Here is a 9,197-nt window from a genome sequence, read left to right as displayed (position 1 = left end):
CCGGGCACCCAATGCCCCTCCTTTCCACCTCTATCAATCCTCTTTCTGTGTGTGCTGGCCGCGGCCGCAGCCACAACGCACCACCTCCTGGGGGGCCCACGAAACCCCCTCCCCCTTTAAGGCTCGCCATGCCCCTTTTAACACCGACACACCCTCTTAGAAGGCGTGGCCAAAACCGGAAGAGGGGCGTGGCCGCCCGCCGCGGGAAGGGGGCGTGGCCTGGCGGCGGGCTGACGCCACGGGCGCGCGGCGGCCGCGAGCCACCAACATGGCGGCGGGCGGCGGGCGGCGGCGCGGCGGTAGCCGGGGCTTTGGGGCAACCCGCAGCTCAGCAGCGTCGCCGCCTCCGCTCCTCCCTCCCCTGCTCCTCCTCCTCGCCCTTCCCGGAGGCACCGCGGTGTGCGGCGGCGGGGAAAGCGTGATCCTGGGCATGAGGTTGGAGGAGAGCACCAAACCGGCGGCTCCTACGAGAGGCCCGATCCGCGTAACGGAGGGCAGCGAGCTGCTGCTTCGCCTTTACGGCTGGGGGCTGGGACCGGGCACCGGGCAACGCGTGGCTTTCGCCGAGCTCCGCCCGGCCGGCAACGCCTCGACGCCCAACGGGACGTGCCCGGAGCGCTCGCAGGACCTGGTGGTGCAGGGCCTGGTGGGTTCCGAGGCTGCTGGAGGCTCTCAGGACACCTCGGCTCTGCTCCGAGTCCGGGTGCAGCCCCTGCGTAAGGACGAGCAGGCCAAGACTTACGTGCTGTGCACGCAGAGAAAGCCCGGCTTGCCTTGGTTGCCTCACCAAGGAGCCGATGGCCACATCGTGGTGGTGGAGGAGAAGAAATCCCTGCTGCCCCTTTGGCTGCAGGTGATCCTCATCGTGGGGCTGTTGGTGCTGTCGGGGATTTTCAGCGGGCTCAACCTCGGTTTGATGGCGTTGGATCCCATGGAGCTGCGCATCGTGCAGAACTGCGGCACCGACAAGGAGAAACGTTACGCCAAAAAGATCGAACCCATCCGGAGGAAAGGGAATTACCTGCTGTGCTCGCTGCTGCTGGGCAACGTGTTGGTCAACACCACGCTCACCATCCTCCTGGATGACCTCATCGGTTCGGGCATCGGCGCCGTGGTGGCTTCCACCATTGGCATTGTCATCTTTGGGGAGATCGTCCCGCAGGCGCTGTGCTCGCGGCACGGTTTGGCCGTGGGTGCCAACACCATCGTGGTCACCAAATTCTTCATGCTGGTGACGTTTCCTCTCTCCTACCCCATCAGCAAGCTGCTGGATTTCATCCTGGGCCAGGAGATCGGCACCGTGTACAACCGGGAGAAGCTGGTGGAGATGCTGAAGGTGACAGAGCCTTATAATGATTTGGTGAGGGAGGAGCTCAATATGATCCAAGGAGCCCTGGAGCTGCGCACCAAAACGGTGGAGGACGTGATGACCCCGCTGCAGAACTGCTTCATGATCAGCAGCGACGCCATCCTGGACTTCAATACCATGTCTGAGATCATGGAGAGCGGCTTCACCCGCATCCCTGTGTACGAGGAGGAGCGATCCAACATCATGGACATCCTCTACGTGAAAGACCTGGCCTTCGTCGACCCCGATGACTGCACGCCCCTCAAAACCATCACCAAGTTCTACAACCACCCCGTCCACGTTGTTTTCCACGACACCAAGCTGGACGCCATGCTGGAGGAGTTCAAGAAGGGTGAGAGGAGTGGGGGAAAGCTGCTGGGCTGCTCCTTGGGGGGCTGCTTTTCCTTCTGGCTCCGGCAGTGCGAGGCCAGAAGCAAAACTTGGGCTCTCTGGCAGCTCTCCAGGGCTGCACGGCTTCGTGGGGCTGGCGGGGACGGGGAGGACGCAGAGTCCGTGCTGAAGATGGGGCGGCTGTTTCAGTGCCCGTCTCTGTAGGATCTCTCTGTGGCAGCACTGAGGGGGCAGAGCTGTCCCTGCGGAGCACCCTCAGCTCGGCGCTCGCCTCTGGAAACATTGGGAGAGTGTTTACGTGCTCTTCAGTTTTAATTACTGGCCCCAGAGGCTTTTGAAACGCTGTTGGGAAGTTGCATGGCTCCTTGCTCGCTTTGGCTCCCTCCTTCAAGCCCTTCCTCGCTCCCCTGGCTTCCCACTGGCCCTTAATTCCCATGGGGAGGGGCTGAGGCGCCGTGCACCAGCCTGGGACCCCACTGTGCCCGGCAACCCCACTGCTTCCCCAGCTCCCATTAAGCTCATGGCTGCATCCTGCTGGCAGTGGGGACGTTTAGGGGTGCAGGGCGGTCGCCTGCGCTTCGTGCTGGGATTTAGGGGATCTGGCAGTTCCTCCTGCAGCCAGAGCTCTGCTGCAGCTCGGGACAGGATTTAGCAGATCCAAGCCAGGCTGATCCTTCAGGGTTAGAGTCTGGAGGCTGCACGCTTGGTTCCTGCCTTCTTTCTGCACCCACGTTCTCCCTGCGCCCCAAGATATTGTCATGCTTAATGGCAGCTCGGCTCCCCCCTTCCCAAAGCCCAACAGAACGGGAGCAGGGCTGCGTTCTGCCTCCCCATTGCTGGAGCTGGAGCTGGCCCAGCTGCTGGCGCTGGCTTTCCCTCCTACGAATCCTTATTAAAGGATTTGAAGTGCAATCGCTCTGATTACAAAGCCTCGACGGCCCTCACTGCTGTTTGCTGCTGGGTCAGAAATGGGGAGCTGGCAGCCTGGCTGTGTTTGGGATCTGGGTCAGCCCCCAAGTCCTCTCTCCAGGGTTGGAAGCGTTGGAAATCCGCTGAGCAAAAGGATGGAGAGGTGAAAGCAGTCGGCCGCGCTCCCGATTGCCCTGCCTGCAGGAATGGTGCCATGGATGTGGCACAAAAGCTGGCGTTGGGGTGGCAGATCCTGCAGCAGCACTCGGTGCTTGTCTCCTCTTCCTGCTCCTCTCGGTGTGAGCGCAGCACGAGGCTCAGGGCAGGGAGGGGATGCTTCACCCCTTGGCCTTCGTTAGGTGTGGGGTGCTCCCCTCCCGTCCCCTCTCTCAAAACCCTGCATTGCAGAAGGGGAAGCCCAAGGTTTCACCCAGATCCAGCACTTTCGGGGTGCAGCTTTTGGGATGCGTGGGGATCGTGGGTGGCCTCGAGGGTGTGAGTGGGATCTCTGCCCTTTGCTTTCATTCCCTCTGCACCCATGGGGAGGAATCGCGTCCTGACTCAGCAGGGCTGGTCCCGTGTGAGTGCAGGTGACACGAGCCAGGTCCTTGCAGATCACATCCCCTTGGCTGCGTCTTTCTGGCTGAGCCCTTCCCTCACAACCGCCGTGAGGTGTCCCCAGTCCTGCGGGTGCCTCTGCCCTTAATTGCTGTCATTAAACAGGGAAGGAGCGCCCAGCCCAGGGCTCCTTTGGATCATAATGTCCTTATTGTCCCTGCGCAGGGAGTGTGGTAGGGTTGAGCCCATGCTGTGAGTTGACCGGAGCGTGTCTGTCTGACGTCCGCCTGTCTGTCTGCAGGGAAGTCACACCTGGCCATCGTGCAGAAGGTGAACAACGAGGGTGAGGGGGATCCCTTCTACGAGGTGCTGGGGCTGGTGACGCTGGAGGACGTCATCGAGGAGATCATCAAGTCGGAGATCCTGGACGAGTCGGATGCTTTTGGTAGGTGTGGGGCTCAGCCCCGCGTCCCCGCAGCGTGCGGGGGAGCTGGGTGCCACCTGCCGCCCTGTCACCCCGATAGCAGCCGATGAAAACCGCAGCAAGAAGCGGACGGGCAACCAGAAGGGCAAGAGGGATTTCTCAGCCTTCAAGGACCCCGTCAATGAGCAGAAGGTGAAGGTTTCCCCGCAGCTGCTGCTGGCTGCTCACCGCTTCCTCTCCACGGGTGAGTTGTTGGGAGCGCTCCGTGTGTCCACGTCAGCACTGCGCTGCTGCTCCTGGAGCCACGAGGCTTCTGTTCCCTCCTCGTTGCTCTGTAGCTGAGAAATCATAGAGGTTTTGCATTTTTGCCTGCGCTGCTGCTATCCTGCTTGCTGTCTATCTGTCAGGGGGAGCCCTGCTGGCCCCGTGTCCCCGCAGGTGGGGGAGGTCGGTGCAGCGGCCTCATCCTGCTAGGAGGATCCCTAGGATGGGGACATGAAAGCACCAAGGGCGCTGCGTTCCAGCAGGGGCCAGAGATTGGGTGGGAGACCTGGAAGCGAGGGGCTGTGACCATGACACCCTGCTCTCTTCCCCTCTGTCCCCAAAAATGAGGCTATTTGCCCAGCAGGAAGGCCCTGTCCACGTGCTGGCACGTGTCACCGTACAGCCGGGGCTGGGGACCTGAGTGCTCTCTCTGTGGGGCTGCTGGAGGTGCCAGAGCCGGGGGTTTCTGTGGCAGGGAGGTGTTGTGAGGCCCAGCCCCGGATCCAGAGCACTGCCCCGAGGGGCGGACTGTTCATCTGCATCCCTCAGCACCTCCGTCTGCAGGGCTGGGAGCAGGGGCAGCCCGCAGCTCTGACCCCGTTTTCCCGTCTCGCTCTCAGAGGTGACGCTCTTCACACCCAACTTCATCTCTGAGAAGATCCTGCTGAGGCTGCTCAAGTATTCCGACGTCATCCAGGAGCTGAAGTTTGACGAGGAGAACAAGAAGTCCCCGCATCACTTCCTCTACACCAAGAACAAGGCTGCCGACTACTTCATCCTCATCCTGCAGGTACCACGGGCTGGCGGTGTCCCTTGGGTTCCATCGGTGTGATGCTGCCCATCACCAAAGCCACGGGCAAGCTCCTTCCACCCACCCCAGTGCCACAGGACATGGCGTTACAGAGCCTGACGCTGCCTCTCCCTCGCAGGGCAAGGTGGAGGTGGAGGCTGGGAAGGAATGCATGAAGTTTGAAGCAGGAGCCTTCTCCTACTACGGGGTGATGGCCATCAGTCCACCTCCTGTATCGGGTGAGCACCCCAGGGTTCCCCAGCGCGTCTCCAGCCCCACCACAGCTCCATCCTGCCCTCTGCCATCGCCCAGTGCTCTCTCTTCACGTTGTCCTCTGCTTCTGTCATGTTGTCTCTCTGCCTGCCAATCCTCAGCCCTCAGGATATTGTTTGCCAGGCTGAGTTAACTCAGCATTTGGTGTCCTCAGCACTCCAGGCCATGTCAACGTGGCACTGGTTGTCATTCCCCCAGGGCTGCACGGGGGATCTGGCAGATCCCGGTGCTCCTGGAGGAGGAAAAATCTCCTACAGGAGGAGAGGCAGTTCTTCAGCCTCTGTTGGGCTTTGAGGGACAGCGCTGAGCTCCTGCTCCCCCTCCTGGTGTCACGAGGGTCCTGTGCTCCCCTCACCCACCCCATTTACTCCCACCTGTGGCTCCAGAGGTGGAGCAGGGGAACCCACCTGCACTGGGGCCGCGTCCAGGTGGCGAGGAGATGCCACCCTCCCTGTGCTTCATACGGTTCATCCATCACCCTTGCCTTGCTGAGCACATGCTGTCCCCATCGTCCCCCTTTGATCCAGCGGGACAGGGAGCAGCAAAGGGACCAAATAGCTTCTGAGGTGGTTCTGAGCCTGTCCCCATCCCACAGAGACCCGCTCCCCATCCCACGTCAGCGGCCTCAACCGCTCGGCCTCGCTCAGCTGCCACGAACGCTCCGACTCCATTTCATCCCCGGTTGGTGGCAGCAACAACCAGCTCAGCGCCGTCGCCCCGTATGTGGCCGACTTCAGCGTCCGTGCGCTCACCGACCTGCAGTTCGTTAAGGTGAGGCCGTGTGGGGCTTGGGGGGGACGGGGACCCATCTGCCGTGCCGTGCCCCCGCCTCACTGCGGCTTTGCTTTGGCGCAGATCACGCGGCAGGAATACCAGAACGGTCTCACCACGTCGCGCATGGACAGTTGTCCCCAATCTCCAGACAGCGGCGCTCCCAAAACCGATCTGCAGGAGAAAACAGAGCCGGCAGATGAAACCACCAGCCTGCTGAACGAGAGGAACTGCCTGGGCCGCCGCAGCACCCACGGCCCCATTGAGAACTCCATCTGAGCCGCCCGCGGGCCGGGGATGCGCTGGGAGCCGCACACGGTTCCGATGGGAGCGGCGGAGGAGGGACAGCCCGGCCCGGTGCTGCTGCTGCTCGGGGACGGCAGGACGCAGAGGCGGAGGGCCCCCCGTTGTGGCTGAAGCCTCCGCTCGGTGCAGCTCAGGGAGTTCAGGTCCCGCAGGCCGGGCCTCCTCCTGCCAAAACCAGGCCCAGGCCCACCGCCGCCATCTTCCCCTTCCCTTTCCCCCCTCTTCCCCCCCCCCCCCCCGAGCCCCACCCTGAATGATGGAAGCGATGCAGAGGAGAGGGGGTGATGATGTGACTCAGGGAGTGCCGCAGCCCCGGGGTGGGGGCTCGGGGGGGCACACAGCTAGCGACCAAAGGACGGCGGGGGGGCAGCCCCTCCGTTGGGGGTTTCTCTGACCCCCCACCCCCCCATCACTGCTCCCCACCCCCACAAAGCACAATCCCCCGGTGATCGCCGTTAAGTTATTGGGAGAAGGGGAATTAATTGCGTTAATCATGTCGCGACGATCAGGGCCTGGTTCTGCTGCGGGGAGACGCTAGGAATAATAATAATTAATAATAATGAACCACGGTGAAAACCCTTTTTTTTATTAAATCTTCCTCTATGCAAACCCATTTCCCCCCTCCCCCCCCCCCCCCCCCCCCCCCCCCCCACATGTGGATTTGTTTTGGGACCAGGGTGGATTTGTATATTTGGGGAAGGGATGCTGGGCCCTGCGCGGCCCCACGCCCCTCCCCTCCGGGTTGTGGAACGGATTATGGAACTTTATTTTATTTTTTGCCGGTTGGTTAATAAAATTCTCTATCTTTGTGTCGGGCTCGGCGACTTCGGGGGTGGGAGTGGGAGGGGGCGGAATGGGGCGCGGCGCCTTTAAATCCCACCGAGCTGTTGTTTACAGCGCCGCGCGGGGGAGGGGGTGGCGGTCGCCGATTGGCTGTGACGAGGAGAGCTAGCAAAACGGCTGGCGATTGGTGGGGAGGGTGAGGAAAGGGGCGGGACGAGTGCTGAGTTCCGGTGTTTCCATGGCGACGGCCGGCGGAAGCGGAAGCGGCAGTGTATAAAGGTGCAGCGTTCGGGGGGCGGTCCGGTATTGTCTTTATTCTGTCGGTACGGTTGTGGGGGCTCGGGACGGTACACGTGGAGCGGCACCGAGGGAGGAGTGAGGGGCCGACATGCTCAACAGCCGCGCTTCATCGTTCCTTCCTGCAGGCGAGACCAGGCCGCGTCCAGCAGAGCGGAGCGGGCGGTGAGGCGGAGCGAGGCCGTTCCTGCCGTCGGCACCGCTCTGTCCCCCCCTCCTCCCCCCGTTGCTTCCCGTGGGGACGCCGTGCTGCCTTTCTTCTATCAGCACTGCCGACCCATTGCTCGGTCTTTGGGGCTTTTTGTTGAGTTCTTCCTTTTTCTGAAGCAATACGCGCTGCTGGAGGAGCACCGGTCTGTCCCGGCAGCACAAAAATTGAGGTTCCCGCCCCACCCCCTCCCCAGGCTGTGCAGTGGCACTCTGGGCCAGCGCTGTCCCCACCCTTGGCACCACCGTCATCCTTTTGCCACCCCCGTGGTGACCCCACGCCCCGCCAGGCGCAGTGACAAAGAGGCGGACGCAGCATTCGGGCCCAGAGCTTTGCTTTTTTTTTTTCCCAGCGGGGCCGTTTCCCTCTGCCTCCATCCGCGGCGTCCTCGCTGCCTCCCTTCATCCCTCCAGCAGATCCCACACCGCGGGGTCGGCCGTGTCGCGGGGCCGCCGTCCTTTAGCATCACGAGCAGCCAGCAAGGCAGGGCTGTTCTGCAGCAGGAGGACGCAGAGCTCCCGGTGACCGCGCTCCGCCGCCTGCGTGCGACCCACCGTGGGGATGCCACCAACACCACGGGAAGGCGGACCATCCCGTCAGGGGCGGACCGTCCCCTCGCTGCCACCACGCACCTTATGCAGGCTGGTGCGGCCGTCCCCGTCGGCGGCGGCGGGGTCAGCGCCGTGCGCCAGCAGGAGCCGCGCCACGGCCACGTGCCCGCAGTAGCTGGCGCGGTGCAGGGCGGTGGCCCCGCCGGGCGTGCGGGCGTTGCAATGAGCGCCGCGCTGCAGCAGCAGGCGGCACACACCCAGGTGCCCGTTGCGGCTGGCGTAGTGCTGCGGGGCGGTGGGGAGCGGTGAGCTCAGGGGGCTCACGGTCTCCCGCTGCCCTCCCGCTGCTTCGCATATCCCGTACCAGGGCGGTGTACCCCGCCAGGTCGGGCTGGCTGGGCTCCCCGCGCCGTTCCAGCAGTTGCAGCACCCGAGCTTCGTCCCCGTCCCGCGCCGCTGCCCAGATCCCTGCGGGCGGCGGGAGGTTAGAGCAGGGTCCGGTGCCCTCAGCTCCCCCCCCCGCCCCGAGGCGCGCACCCCGCTCGAAGTCCATCTCGGGGAGGCTCTGGTGCACGCTGGGCACCGCCACCCGCGGCGGGCAGCACGGCCCCGGCGGTGAGCGGCGGCCCGCCGCCATCAGCGGGGCATGCAGAGCCGAAGGGAGCCGAGTGGGAACGAGAGGAGCCGAGATCGGCCGAATGGGAATGGGCGGAGTCGAGGGGGAGCCGAAGGGAGTCAAGAGAGAACGAAATGAGACGAAGGGAAACGAAAAGAGCCGAGGGACAGGCGAAGGGAGTCGAATGGGAACGAAAGTATTCGAGGAGAATCGAAAGGAGCCGAGGGGCAGCCGAAGGAAGCCGAGTGTAACGAGAGGAACCGAGATCGGCCGAGTGGGAATAGGCGGAGTCGAGGGGGAGCCGAAGGGAGCCGAGTGGGAACGAAAGGAAACGAGGGGTGACCGAGGAGGAACGAAGAAAGTCGAAGGGAGCCGAGTGTAACGAGAGGAACCGAGATCAGCCGAGTGGGAATAGGCGGAGTCGAGGGGGAGCCGAAGGGAGCCGAGTGGGAACGAAAGGAACCGAGGGGTGACCGAGGAGGAACGAAGGAAGCCGAAGGGAGCCGAGTGGGATTGAAAGATGTTGAGTGGAAACGAGAGGAGCCGAAAGGAGCCGAGGGGCACCCGATCGCCACGGCCACCCCCCCCACCCCATGGCGCTGCCCAAGCTGCGTGCCCCCCTCCCCCCGGGGATCCCCCCGCCCCGCTTCCCACGGCCCCGCCGGGTCCCCGAGGCCGCTTCCGGCCTTCCCGTCAGCCCTTCCCCCCCCAAAACACACACAGCCCTCCCTGCCCCCCCCCCCCCCCC

The 9,197-nt window shown here is 63.6% G+C and overlaps 2 protein-coding genes across 2 annotated transcripts; one reads left to right on the top strand and one right to left on the bottom strand.

Annotated features, from left to right (window-relative positions):
• The first annotated feature begins 268 nt into the window (after window positions 1–268).
• On the top strand, window positions 269–6,603 carry CNNM4 (cyclin and CBS domain divalent metal cation transport mediator 4). Its single transcript, XM_042893597.1, has 7 exons — window positions 269–1,700; window positions 3,468–3,611; window positions 3,691–3,834; window positions 4,475–4,644; window positions 4,784–4,883; window positions 5,513–5,688; window positions 5,773–6,603. The coding sequence occupies exons 1-7, from the start codon at window positions 269–271 to the stop codon at window positions 5,965–5,967; spliced, it is 2,361 nt and encodes a 786-aa protein (XP_042749531.1). The 3' UTR covers window positions 5,968–6,603.
• A 996-nt stretch (window positions 6,604–7,599) lies between these two features.
• ANKRD39 (ankyrin repeat domain 39) lies at window positions 7,600–9,040 on the bottom strand. The gene is made up of 4 exons (XM_042893599.1): window positions 8,371–9,040; window positions 8,198–8,301; window positions 7,915–8,118; window positions 7,600–7,821 (listed from the first exon to the last, which is right to left on the bottom strand). The coding sequence occupies exons 1-4, from the start codon at window positions 8,468–8,470 to the stop codon at window positions 7,684–7,686; spliced, it is 546 nt and encodes a 181-aa protein (XP_042749533.1). The 5' UTR covers window positions 8,471–9,040; the 3' UTR covers window positions 7,600–7,683.
• Window positions 9,041–9,197: the final 157 nt, after the last annotated feature.

The sequence above is a fragment of the Lagopus leucura genome, unplaced genomic scaffold (assembly GCF_019238085.1).
Source record: "Lagopus leucura isolate 7727_CA_CO unplaced genomic scaffold, USGS_WTPT01 141-0_obj-0_obj, whole genome shotgun sequence".
Taxonomy (NCBI): Eukaryota; Metazoa; Chordata; class Aves; order Galliformes; family Phasianidae; genus Lagopus; species Lagopus leucura.
Note: the sequence above shows the minus strand (reverse complement) of the source record. Positions and strands in the feature narration are given on the sequence as shown.

Coding starts and splice junctions, on each gene's coding strand:
- ANKRD39 (XM_042893599.1), bottom strand. CDS start 8,470: ATGGCGGCGGGCCGCCGCTCACCGCCGGGGCCGTGCTGCCCGCCGCGG. Junction 8,302..8,370: donor CGAGATGGACTTCGAGCGGG/GTGCGCGCCTCG, acceptor CGCCGCCCGCAG/GGATCTGGGCAGCGGCGCGG. Junction 7,822..7,914: donor GCCGCACCAGCCTGCATAAG/GTGCGTGGTGGC, acceptor GGTCGCACGCAG/GCGGCGGAGCGCGGTCACCG.
- CNNM4 (XM_042893597.1), top strand. CDS start 269: ATGGCGGCGGGCGGCGGGCGGCGGCGCGGCGGTAGCCGGGGCTTTGGG. Junction 3,612..3,690: donor GGACGAGTCGGATGCTTTTG/GTAGGTGTGGGG, acceptor TCACCCCGATAG/CAGCCGATGAAAACCGCAGC. Junction 3,835..4,474: donor TCACCGCTTCCTCTCCACGG/GTGAGTTGTTGG, acceptor TCTCGCTCTCAG/AGGTGACGCTCTTCACACCC.